Source organism: Lygodium microphyllum, chromosome 3 (assembly GCF_053477565.2).
Source record: "Lygodium microphyllum isolate KBCC chromosome 3, Lygodium_microphyllum_v1.1.10, whole genome shotgun sequence".
In the NCBI taxonomy this organism is placed as follows: domain Eukaryota; kingdom Viridiplantae; phylum Streptophyta; class Polypodiopsida; order Schizaeales; family Lygodiaceae; genus Lygodium; species Lygodium microphyllum.
Genome location: NC_141137.1, coordinates 75767837 through 75780551, shown reverse-complemented (window position 1 = coordinate 75780551; position 12715 = coordinate 75767837). Strand labels below are relative to the sequence as shown.

The 12715-nt window shown below is 41.0% G+C and overlaps 1 protein-coding gene across 3 annotated transcripts; it reads right to left on the bottom strand.

Annotated features, from left to right (window-relative positions):
• Positions 1–1178: 1178 nt before the first annotated feature.
• On the bottom strand, positions 1179–6162 carry LOC148038520 (uncharacterized). Of its 3 annotated transcripts, none has more exons than XR_015689725.1 (8): positions 4999–6162; positions 3593–4787; positions 3290–3457; positions 3030–3140; positions 2860–2925; positions 2732–2773; positions 1591–2596; positions 1181–1472 (listed from the first exon to the last, which is right to left on the bottom strand). XR_015689725.1 is itself a non-coding variant. In XM_087672988.1 (6 exons), the coding sequence occupies exons 1-6, from the start codon at positions 4169–4171 to the stop codon at positions 2387–2389; spliced, it is 1176 nt and encodes a 391-aa protein (XP_087529114.1). In that variant the 5' UTR covers positions 4172–4686; the 3' UTR covers positions 1179–2386. The 3 variants fall into 3 exon arrangements, 1 of the variants encoding a protein (XP_087529114.1); XR_015689726.1 differs by having other exon boundaries at positions 5564–6162; XM_087672988.1 differs by lacking the exon at positions 4999–6162 and having other exon boundaries at positions 1179–2596; positions 3593–4686.
• Between the last annotated feature and the right edge of the window lie 6553 nt (positions 6163–12715).

The window sequence follows — 12715 nt, the reverse complement described above, 5'->3', positions numbered from 1 at the left end:
AAGGAGTTCTTCCACAAGGTTAGCCTTCAACAATTTACAAGGGCAAGTGGAGGCAAGTGCATATGTATATAGTCAAACAAGTACCTAGAGGGGCCTCTAATTAGCATCATGGGAGCCCAAGTTTCTAAGTACCTAACTTCCAATTCATTAACCCTATTTATTTTATGTTATTAATTTGTTTTAGTAACCATACACATTGTTGTTACTTTGCACATGGAGCTTGTGGATAGACTTCTAACTCCCTTCAGAGACAATGTATAATCATCACCATTATAGATGAGATACATGGAAGTACTTCTGCATCAACAAAATGATTGCTAAGAGATACACAAGGAGGTAATTATAATTTGTTATATCATTTATTACTGTTAAGAATTATAAATTTTTTATTAATGCTGGCATTTATGATGTCTCATATATATAGGCCCAAGGTGATGAAGGAGAGGAGACTACATTTGATGAGGCGAATGGATCCAATGACAATGGATCCTAGAGGATCCTGTCCATGAATGAGACCATCTAGCTTAAGTTCTCCTATTGATCCAATGACAATGAATCCTAGAGGATCCTTTCCATGAATGAGACCGTCTAGCTTAAGTTCTATTTTGTAATGCAAGTTCGATTTTGGCTTACGAAGCTTTATGTACCCCCATGCTTATTTACAATGTAACAAAGAATAATGTTTGGTAGGTTTTAGTCTATGATGTAGTGCAAGCCTAATTTTTGCTTTCAAAGCTTTATGTATATCTGTGCATATTTGTAATGAAAAAATAATTACTTTTGACCAATATTGGTATTTCATATTGGAAATACACATTATGTTCTAGTAGTTTGCATTGTTTCTTAAAGTCTTCTAACATGCAATATTGCGCATATTATGGCATTCTCTATGTTGGTTTAATTTGTTACTATGTATGTCTTATAATAAAGAATGCTTGACGTGTACACAAGTGGAGGGCAAACAAAATTGGGGAGTTGCTAGTTGTACTATTGCAACTCTAGTCTCAATTGCAATAGTAGCTCCTTGTTCTTTTTGAACTAGATGCGTCTATAATCAAATTTAAAGCCTTGTCTATAATCATGTCAAATTTACACCTTAGACATGCTTATAGACATGTCTCTATGAGTACATATAGAGTACCTAGGACTTTTTCTATAATTCAAAGAGATGCGTCTATTGGCCTATCAACAAGCCGAATTCATTGTATTAATAGCCCCTGCAAAAGTTGCATTCTAACTCATGAAAGCATACAAGATCTTAACTTTCTAGTCTTCCCTTTGAGTAATCCATGAAACATAAATCTTAAGGTTAGCTTTATCATGGATCCCTTTAACGTTACTTTGCACCTATATTCATTTCTGATCAAAGATGGCGGAGAACCAAAGGGCCAATATCTCCCCTCATATGCTCAGATTAGCTTATGAAGCCTCGACCGTGATGATCAAAAACAAAATCTACCGCGATTACTCACCTGCATAAGGGATATACACATGCCTAGTTAAGCCTAATCAACAATTGTTGATAGCCCACGCAGATAATGAACCAGCTAAACTATCACAATTAATGATCAGTTCAGCAAAAGAGATTACCTGCAGGAAAATTGATGCACACGATGCATTGGTCTAACCAGAATGCGGCATCACAGAACAACTATTTTAGTATAGTTTTTTTTTTTAATGCCAATATGGAACCTCTTCGTGATGAGTGGCTCTGGTATAACAATAGAGTTGATGATGAACACAGCTTTTCCCCACGGTAATAAGGGGATCTCAGTTGAACAACCAGCTTTTATACCTGCAGTACCTTATGTGCAAGGGCTTTGAGAGCAGCAACAATGGATCTGTTGGTCAACAACACGGATTTCTTCCTTGGCTATCGAAACTTCTGGTTAACCGAGAGTCCAAGGATATTTCGTAAACACGTCACGTTACCTGTGGTGAAGCCTTCCATACCGCCCAGCATATCACGCAAGAGATTGTAGCATAGGGTCCCCTCGCATTAATGTTTCAATCTACAATGTTGGTATCAACTCTTCACGAGAGCTTTTATAATTTGTAAACAGGGAAAAATCCATGTATTGCTAAGTCAATCAAGTTTATACAATGTCTCACTGAAGTAGAGCTGCCTCAATGTTAGTGGGTTGTGAGAAGCTGATAAATCAAGCGGGGATTCAGAGGAAGATTTTACCTCAAAATCAGTAGCGGGCTTGCGATCTACCATTACCCCCACGTTTCTTAAGATTTCCGTATCGATAACCATTACTCGTATATTTCCGAGGTAATCCTAAATTAAGCATGGCAAAACTGTTTGCGGATGACGATCTGGATACGGAAAAGATCAGTCCTAGAATGTATATTCGATCAGGGTAGATACTATTGGATTTTGTTATGTGGAGGGGTAATTATGGCTGCTACCACCTCCCTGGATTGATCGAGATGAGGCGGAGGCCCAGTAGTCGGCACCGTTGATGTTGTTGGCGACATGGAGAGTGCACGACACTGGCACTAAGCAGAGCCCCCTGCTTCGCAAATCAGTTATGACCGCGCTGCTCTCCTCTGATCCTCCTACACCATCTTTGTTTGTTCGAGTTGAAACCTAGTGCAAGAAGTTTGTTGAAGTCAGTAAAATGCAACTCACCTTAGATGTGAGCACAGAGAATGAGAGAGAGAGAGACACCAGTGTGTGCGCGCCCTCTGTGATGAGAGAGAGAGAGAGAGAGAGAGAGAGAACCTGGCGATTGAGCACAGGTGTCAGATAAGGCGAGCTCAGCACCTGTAATCAAACATCCGAACAAGCTGGCAGTTAAAAACTAGGGCAAATATCTAACCAGAGAGATGTAGAAAGAGAGACACACAGACCTGCACTTGATCTTGCAGGAACTTGATATACCCATGAGCTTCTCTCAAAACAGATGCCGTGTCCGTCTGGAGAGAACATAGTCAACGTGTACTGAGTTCAACCCTGATTAATCCTAATCAACAAGGCATATCGCTTATATTCCATCTGCACTAATCACTAGGTACTGTACCCTTCCAAATGGCGAGACCAGTTGTTGCAGTGCACTAATCCTTTCGCTTAGCTTCTCTTTAGAACCCCGCGCCCCAGTATTTGTCCCATTACCAGCTGCAAGTGCGGAGCTCTGGTTGCCACTAAGCACAATTAAGATAAAGAAGCTGACATCTGATATGGTTCTGAGTGAATGATTTCGGATTCAGGACAAATACTTGCTGGCCTTATAATCATCGGCCTGATCAACTTGAATTGACAGCTACAGCAGCTCACAATTACCTTGGCTAGAGAAGATTGATTCACGAGGGGAGATGGACTGGCTGGGGCAAGATCTGCATTCGATAACTTGGGTTTTTTGGCCATTGTGCGATTATCCGTGATCTCGGAAGCATTGATCGCTGCAGGTGGGAGGACATGGTTCCGTTTGGTGAGTGCTCTAGTTTCTTCCTGATTAAACGAGGCAGACGCGAATAAACAGGAGAGCTTTAGAACTTAAGGATTATCGTCACTTTATGTGTTTATTGATTAAGCAGTAAGCACGGATTAAGGAGCAGCATATAAGTAGATAATTAAACTCGATACCTGAGTAATCTGTGGCGGAAGCTGCTGTTGCTGCTCGAAGCCGGCCATGGAGAAAATATTGCTCATGTTGCTATGGAAGGCAAGGATGGTATTGCCTGACGACTGAGGCGGCGACAAGAGGCGAGGATCCGGCGACCAGAGCTGCGCCTGACGATCGTCTATGTTGATGTGCGGGTTAATGTTCATGGGGGAAGAAACAACGAAGGAGGAGCAGCCGGAGGGATCATCAGAGATGCAGTCCTGCAGGACGGGACCGCCGGAAGGCGACGGGAAGATGGAGTCCGCGACGTACTCCGACGTGGGGTCCTCTTCGAAAGCCTGGTAGAAGGCCAGCTGCTGGCCTGTTGACCTCATCCCGGCCGGCCATGGGGAGCCCACCGACGGAGACCCCGGCGACAGCAGACCGCCTACCTTCGCGGCCTGTTGCTGCATATTATTGCTGTCGTTGTTCTTATCTGTAGTGCTATTGGGATTGTTGCTGAACTTGACGTTCAACTGGTCGCTGTCATTCTGGTCGGTCACATCCGAGCTCGACGAGCTGCTGCCTGTTGCCAGCTCTGTACTGCGCTTCATCTGCATTCACAGGAGCAGATTATAATAGCCCTTCACGGGACCACCAACTTCGGCAGGTCGACGACAGTCTCACACAGCTGGTCTAGCTTGTTGTTAGGTTTTTGTTTTATTTCCTCTTTGCTGGACGAGCTTCAGAATAGGGAAAAGGCGACGAAATCACGTCCGAAACCGCAACTCTCTACGGCCAGACCGAACGGATTTAACTCAAGTCGTCGAGAGAGAGAGAGATGACGTTACGGAACGAGCCGAGAGTCCGGCTCCAGTTGTCGACGTCGAGAGAGAGAGAGAGAGAGAGGGAGGAAGAGAGAGAGAGAGGAGGGGACCCGGGGGCCGGAGAGAGAGAGACAGAGAGGCAGGCAGGCGGGGACGATGATGAAGTCCCCCGGTTGCGCACGGTGCTCATAATATGGGAAGGGAATTCTTATTTAATTACTCTTCGGGTCTATCGGTCTGAACGCCTCTCTCTCTCTCTCTCTCTCTCTCTCTCTGTCTTCTCATCTCATTATTATTTGTGTGTGCACTGTGTATATGTGGGCTGTCTGCTGCAAGTGGCGGGCTCTGGCCTCTGATCATCTCCTGCCGCAGGCTCTCTGATCAACGGCGCCCACTCTCGATAGTCAACCTGCATGCAGAGACCAAGAGTCAGGACTGCAAGTTTCAGTCTTTGCAAGGTAAATGCCAAAATATGAATTGAATAAATAAATGACGATGGTTTTAAAAAAGTAATTTTCGTATTTAGAAATTAGCTCGACTTGATTTGCGCTCGAATTCAGAGTGCGATCTTGGACCGTGATCACAATCTTTCCGGGTGGCTCGCCACTTTTCTTCCTTACCCAAATATTCCTACCCCCCAACCAACAGCCCAGGTACCATCTTGTTTCGCTCCCAACTTCTGTGATTTGCATCTCTTCCAAGAACAGCTTTGAGTCTCTCTCTCTCTCTACATATATATATATGTATATGTATATATGTGTGGGCAACGCAGGACCCCTCGATCTTCAGCCCAAGAGCAGGTTAACTTGAAAGGAAGCACGTTAGCAATGAACCATATATCGGCGCTAGGCACAACCTTCAACGTTCTCTCTCTTCTGTCTCTCCCCGAGACTCGCCCTCCCCCCCCTCTCTTTCTCTCACTCTCCCTTTCAATACTCAGAGTCCGGGTCTGTCCGCCTACCTACACAAAGGGAAACAATAGTTCTACGGAAATAGTCCATTTTTGCAGTCTAAAGCCATCATCATCCATGTACCATCGCTTATCGATCTGCTCAAAAGCAACTAGCCGGTCCCGGACTCCCGGCCCGGTCCATTAAAAGAGAGAGGGAGAGAGAGGTCAAGCAAGCATTGTCACGCAAGCAAAGCAATCAATCAAATCAGTAGATAGGCTCGATCAGTAGGTACCACTACCGAAGGACTGATCAGGAGCAACAAAGATATCTACAGGCACTATCACCGACGTGTAATAATCTATGGTCAGTGACGCTGATGCACGCATGCCCATATAATTAACACGCAGCCATCCATATATGACCTGCGTGCACACATCTGCGCATCATTATGCATGCGTGCACTCTACATCCGGATTCCGGACATGGCATTCGACATACTGAGGTGGATAAGTATTAAGCAGTGCCCTCGTCGGGTGATGAGGTACTAGGCCCGCTATTTATACTAGGCGCCAATGTAGCACAACATCTGCCAATATAGGGGTGCCTGCAATTATATGGGAACAACCCATTATCCGCACGCGCACGTTTTCTCAATGGATTGTTGTCGAATTTCTACCTGTGCATTATAAACTATAATTGTTTGAAAGGCGCTCGACTTTTGGATTGCCTTCCGTCCCGTAGCGCAGCGGATTGGCTCATATGGAGTACCAGAAAATTAGGAAATGCTTCGACCCCGTAATTTTATATTGGTTTTAAAAAGAAGAAGAAAACCATTGTTTTGCGGGGGAGCTGGGTGGGAATCGTGAATCCTGTCCCAACGCCTCTCTCTCTCTCTCTCTCTCTCTCTCTCTGCCTTTCTCCACCGAAGGGGGGTCGCTTGTGCGGTCGTTTGGCGTTTTGTATCAGTCGCACTCTCTTTTGTCGTTATAAAGTACTTGAAAAGAAAAGCCCTCTGCGAATTCCTTCCTCCCGGCCATGATCCACAAGCTAGACTCCCGTAGAGGAAGATGCGACAATATTCTCATTGCAAATCAAGCTCTGATTAGATTGATTCAGTTAGGTCGACCGATCTCTTCCTATCCTGATTGGATTGATTCAGTTATATCTAACTCAATTGAGTAGTCTTACCATCATTCACACACTCGCACTCTGTCTTAAAATGATATTAAAAAGATAAAACACTTGTGCCCTTTCCTACTCATAATCCATAATTTAGAGGACGATCATACATTCTTAACATAAGTGAAACTCTGATTGGATTGATTTAGGTAGAGCTAACATAATTAATTCTTAGTGTATTGTAACTCTAATTATCTAGCCACAAGATTAGAAACATCTAATCTATTTGGCTTATGTGCCAATTAGTATTAGAATTATAAAGATCTAATACACCTAATTTATGTGTGGTTGGACAATAGACTTTATATTAGAAATTGAGAGATCTAATATACTTAAATTATGTATGGTTGCCAGTTGGATAATATACTTTGTATGATTAATAAAAGTGTGAGGATGCATGTTGACTTGGTTCACCATAAGAGATGGAGGAGATACCAATGCTACTTTTCTAATGCCCCAGACCCCTCCCACTCACCCTTGAAAAATAGTTCACTTTTAGAAAAAAGAAAACTCATTTTTAAAATGTAGTTTTTATTTATAATCAATTTCTAATTGTTTGATGCTTTTCTCGCTACCTTCAATATCCATGTTGCTATTAATACCGTTATTAGCATTGCAATGACTTTTCAAAAAGTTTGCAGAGGACTATGGATGTAGAATTGACTCATGGACCTAGCCACAATGTGAGACAATGGAGATGGTTTTGTACCTTTAAGGCAAGAGGAAATAAGATGATTCTTCTTATGCTAATTTTGGTCCATGACAAAACTCCAAGGTGTTTCTCTAGGGTTAATACAAGTTTTCTTTGGAGATGCAAATATTATTATTGAGTGGAGACTATGTGATCCTAGGGTACAATTATGGCTTAGAGTTTGAGTATTGAGACTCAAGCGCACGGATATTACAAAGGTATTGCCTTGATATGTAATACCTTTAGTATATTACACTACAAGGAATTAGATGGTGAAATAGATGCTTTTTATGAACTACAAAAAAAACTTATAGTCACATCTACTAGTGTGCTTATGCATCCATCAAATAATTCATGTATAAAATTGTATATACAATTACATGCACTAAGCATGAATATAATTGTGCTTTTATACATGAGCTTTTCGATACTTAAAACACACTTTTAAATGCTCATCCAAGTGTGATTTACACACATTTTTACTGAAACTTAAGCACACATATAAACATGCTAATAGACACAAATGACCTTATTTAAAAACACTAAAGAGTTATTAGTTGTAGAACTACATAAAATACATTTCTAGAACCAATATCTCCCCTTTCTTTTTTAAGCATAGTTTCAAATTACATGAGTCCAAATTACAACAAGCCTAGAAGTGTAAATTGTAAAATACTCTCGTTCATGTGTGTGTGTGTGTGTGCATGCGCACACGCACAAAGTACATTGATGATTGTATACATAAGCTATAAGCCTCAAGTCTAGCTTGTATTGTAATAAATATTATAAAAAAGTATAAGTAACATGTTTACATCAATTGAAAGCCACCTATTGTGGCTTACAATATTGAATAGGCTACCTATCACTTATCCATAGCTCATCTAAGGAGATATCACAATCATCCCCTTAGGATAAACACACATGGTCAAGACATTGGTCATTTCTATTTTTAAAGAAGCTTTAACCTCCTTGGATTGACTATCTCTTAAGTAGTTGTCTCACACTTAGACTGCAATCTAATCATTCATCCTTTCTCTCTATCGTAAGAAAGTAAAGAAAACTACAAGACTAGCATCAAGGCATAGTAAACTCACCAACCAATGCTTTCATGTGTAGCCAGAAGCTTAAAGGCTCAAAGACAATTCCACAATCCAAGTGGTATGCTATCTACATGCAAACACCTTAACTCCTTTGCATTTGCATCAAGCACATCCAAACTTAAGAGAAGAAGAAGGAGAAGAACTAGTAGTATAAAGATTCACCTTGATAGGTTCCTCCCTCTCACAAATAGTCCCCTACACAAAAAACCTCAAACTCATCCTCTTATTAAGATGGAACAAAGACAAGAGAAGTAAGAGATGGTGAAGAGCTTTACAATCCCAAATTCCTTACTCATGTGCACACTCTTAGCCTCTCTTTGTTTCACTCTCAAGCAATGGTTGCATAAGATGGAAGAATAGAAGAAAGATAAGTAGTTGATTAAAGTTTGCATACACATAAATAGTTTCTCCATTCACTTTTTTGTCATATATACATGAAAATTAGGGTTATAGTTTAGGCTCCCAAGAATTCGGGTTAGGGTTTCTCCCCTTCCTCAGTGCCCTACCTACTTTGTGGGCTCATGATCAATTGTTACCAAGGGGAGCTCCAAGCTACCTAGTGGTGGTGACATAAGAAGGCTTGGGGTTGGATGTTGGTAGAGGCTCATTTGTGGCATAAGGAAGGGTCACCACCAAGTGGATGGGGTTCCTTTGTGACCAAAGGAGCCCTGAATTGCCTAGTAGTCACCCTTAAAAAAAGAACCTAGAGGCGACATGAGGAGACCTTGGATGCTTGGTAGTAGATGCCATGAACTGCCTAGTAAAGACCCTAAAAAAGAGCCTAGTAATGACATAAGGAGACCTTGGATGCTTGGTAGTAGAGGCCCCTTCATAACACAAAGAAGGGTCACCACTAGTAAGAAGATAGGGCCCCTTCTTGACCAAGGTACCATGAGACCATCTCGTGTGATAAGCCTTAGAAAAGAGGCCTATTGGTGACACAAGGAGACCTCAAACTGCTTGTTGGTAGAGGTCCCTTCGTGGCATAAGGAGACCTTGGACTGCCTACTAGTGGTAGAGGCTCCTTCATGACACAAGGAAGAATTACCAACAAGTTGATGGGGCTCCTTTATGAATAAGGGAGATCCTAGACCACCTAGTGTTGACACTTATGAAACGATAGCAAAAGATAATGAAAGGGGAATACCACTAATAAGCAATAGAGGCTCCTTATACAGAGGGAATCCTTCACAAAGTTTAATAAGCATGGAATGCCATGTCTAAGAGATGAATGTTAAAGACAAAAACAAAGGTGTAATAGGTAAAAGAAACTTGACAAGAGAACAAATGCATTATCTACTTTTGGCTTTCTCAAATGAGCACATGATGAGGCAAGCGATATGTTCTTACAGGTAATGGGCTTTGTTCCAAGTATGTAATGTATAGAAGTGTTGAGCTACAAAGACAAGGGTCTTAAATATATTCGGATATGAAGGGTTATTTTTGGGGGAGAGGGGGACCAAGGAGGAGAGTACAGAGTAATGAGAAATAGAAAAAAATGATAGGCAAATAATGAGACTTGTGATACATTCTCTTCCCTAAAGACAAGAGGGGAAATAAATTAGAGTGAATAGATTTAGGATACAAGTGAAGGAAAAGGTATCAATTATTATTATAACACTCTAGTTGTTTGCTCAGTGTAGCCTACCACATCGATTATGCCTCATGTGTCAACATTGCAACTAGCCAACCTTGGTTTGGAAGGGTAATCTAATGTTATATTATCTATTGGAAGGGGAACTTTAAAAATACTTTTCAAAATATTAACAGAACTAAGGAACCCTTAAAAATGCTTATTTTTACAAGCAAACTGACTTTATTGAAGAATGAGGAAGCATCACATTCAAAAAATGGAAAGAAAGCTGAATGACATGAGGAAAGAAAGTTAAAAATGAAAAAAATCATTTCCTTACTTGACACGCATTTGTCACAGAACATAATATATTTCCAATCATTATATGCCTACAAGATTATTAAAAGTTTTTTTGATTACAATATACTTGGGTTAGGCTTCATGGAAAAACACTACAAGGATTTGGTATAATAGTGATGAAAAATTATAGTGAAATTTTCTTTTTTATATCATTATTTATGTCACTATTAGAGTCTCTATTAGCATCATTAATAACATCGCTATATGTAGTGATGAAAATACCAATGATATCAGTGACACTATTAGTAATGCTAATAGTGACATCTTACTATAGAAAGAGAAATGCCAAAACACTCTGTTGCGGATTGATTAGAGCTTGAGAGAGAGATGAAGAGAGAAAGGAAGGGTGTGAAGAAGAAGAAGAGAGAATGAGTAAGAAAAGAAAGGAAGAGAGTGAAGGAGAGTGAGAGCTTCAGAAAGGAGAAATGAAGGACGAGACCACAAAGGAGAACAAAAACATTGTAAAGGAGAACAAGACTATTGTGAAGGAGAGCTTCAAGCAAGAAGCCATGTATCTTCAAGCCTTGCGATAAGATATTTTCTCCTTGCATTTCTCTCTTTTATTTGTACATTATGTTTGAGAGAGAGAGAGAGAGAGAGAGAGAGAGAGAGAGAGAGAGAGGGATAGAACAATCACAGGGCAAAAAGAGAGAGAAAGGGAGAGAAAAAGATCAAGAGGACTGGAGCAAGAGAGAAAAAAAATATTGAAAAATAGAGAGAAGAAGAGGGGATATGGAGAGAGGGAAAGAGAAAGAGGGATATGGAGATGGGGAAAGGGAGAGGGAGATGGAAAGTGAGAAAGGGGTAGAGAAGGAGAGAGAAACAATAAAAATTTAGAAAAATAAATAGAGGAAGAGGGAAAATAAAAGAGAGAAGGATAGGGGAAAGAAAGAGAGAGAGAGGGGAGATGGAGAGGGAAAGGGAAGTAGAGAGAGGAATAGGGAGTTGGAGAGAGAGAGAGATGGAGATGGAGATGGATATGAAGAAGAAGAGAGAAAAATAAGAAGAGAGAGAGAGGGGGAGAGAGAGAGAGAGAGATATATATATATATACTTCATTCAATAAAAAAGTATTTGATTGAATTAAAATAGTCATTTTATCAATAAAATATTTAAGGATTTATTCTTAATATGGGAGACAAAAAAAGTTAAGTGGAGAATGAGAGGACATGTAAGAGAGAGAGAGAGAGAGAGAGAGAGAGAAAAGAGACAAAAAATAGAGAAAGTTAGAGAGAGAGAGAGCAGGAGAAAAATAGAGAAAGTTAGAGGGAGAGAGAATATGTATGTGTGTATGTGAAAAATTAAGAAATATAAAAAGAGAATAATGGAGAGAGAGAGAGAGAGATAGGAAAAGAAAAGAGATGGAGATAGAAAGATAAAGAAAAAAAGAGTGAGAAAAATAAAAAGGGAGAGATAGAGCCAGAGATGTTGAGATAGCAAGCTCAATGGGTGGAACATTGATGATGGACTACTTGGTTAGATGGGTCCATATATCTAGAGTTAGCACATTACTAGTCATTACAATTCTCACATGGCGATTGACTTACCACTTATTATATTTGGTTACACTACAAGGATATGGAGGCATAGCGATGGCGCTTTCTGACGCAAAATAGCGGTGTCGCAATTTGCATCGCAAATAGCGATGCAAATAGCGACGTTGCTCAGATGAAAAAACGTGGGCCAAAACGCGAGCGCGTTATTTTGCATGAATAAACGAAAGAGAGAGTGAAAGGGAGAGCGAACTCCATCTTGCATTTGAGAGGGAGAGGGAGTGTAACGTGACCACCTATTGTCTTCAGGGCATGTCTTAGCAGTCCATCGGAAAGGATGTCTAGAAAGCTCCGCCCGGCACTCCCATGGAATGTTACGGGGTTTGCGATCTAGGATTTTTCGTGTCTGCCATGTAGCGGAAGTATTCTGGCCATTCCCACTTAGGACCGACCTGAATTAGGGTTTTCTCTATTGGTCATTTCCTAACGGCAACTAGCGCCGAACTTGAGCGAACTACTTTACGCAGAAACGCCAGGTCCGAAGCGGATTCATACTGCACTTAGTTCAAGGAGAATGGAAAACGGGAGGGATGCAAAGCTCAACCTCTCTGCCATAAGGCATAGTCCCATTCCGTTTCCCTAAAATAACGTAAATCGGGATCATTATAACTTAGACTTTAGGTCAGTGCCCTTTTTCTATTCGTATCCTTTCAAACGATCTTCTTGCTGACCATCATGATTGAGAAAAGTTCCCAGCCAACTGGGACCACCCATCCGTAGGACGGACCCATGGCCACATCCACCGCACTTTCCTCAGGTTGTTTTAGTTATCTAATTACCTACCATATTTAGTTGGACATGCATCAAACAGCTTCCTTAATTAGTCTATTAGACACTGGTTCCTTCTCGTAATCATAGCACTTGACATAGAAAAACAATGTCAAACAAGTTCCTTTTCAACAGGTTATCATATTTATCTTTGGAATATATTTATAAAATCCAGCCCGTAGGCTTATCCACAATCCGCCCGAAGGCTATCCAGCAATGCA

What these genes read in the sequence shown, in the direction of transcription:
- LOC148038520 (XM_087672988.1), bottom strand. Translation starts at nt 4,171, where the DNA reads ATGCAGATGAAGCGCAGTACAGAGCTGGCAACAGGCAGCAGCTCGTCG. An exon ending in ATCAATCTTCTCTAGCCAAG is followed by an intron (nt 3,141 to 3,289) that starts GTAATTGTGAGC and finishes AGTGGCAACCAG; the next exon opens with AGCTCCGCACTTGCAGCTGG. An exon ending in TGGTCTCGCCATTTGGAAGG is followed by an intron (nt 2,926 to 3,029) that starts GTACAGTACCTA and finishes TGTTCTCTCCAG; the next exon opens with ACGGACACGGCATCTGTTTT.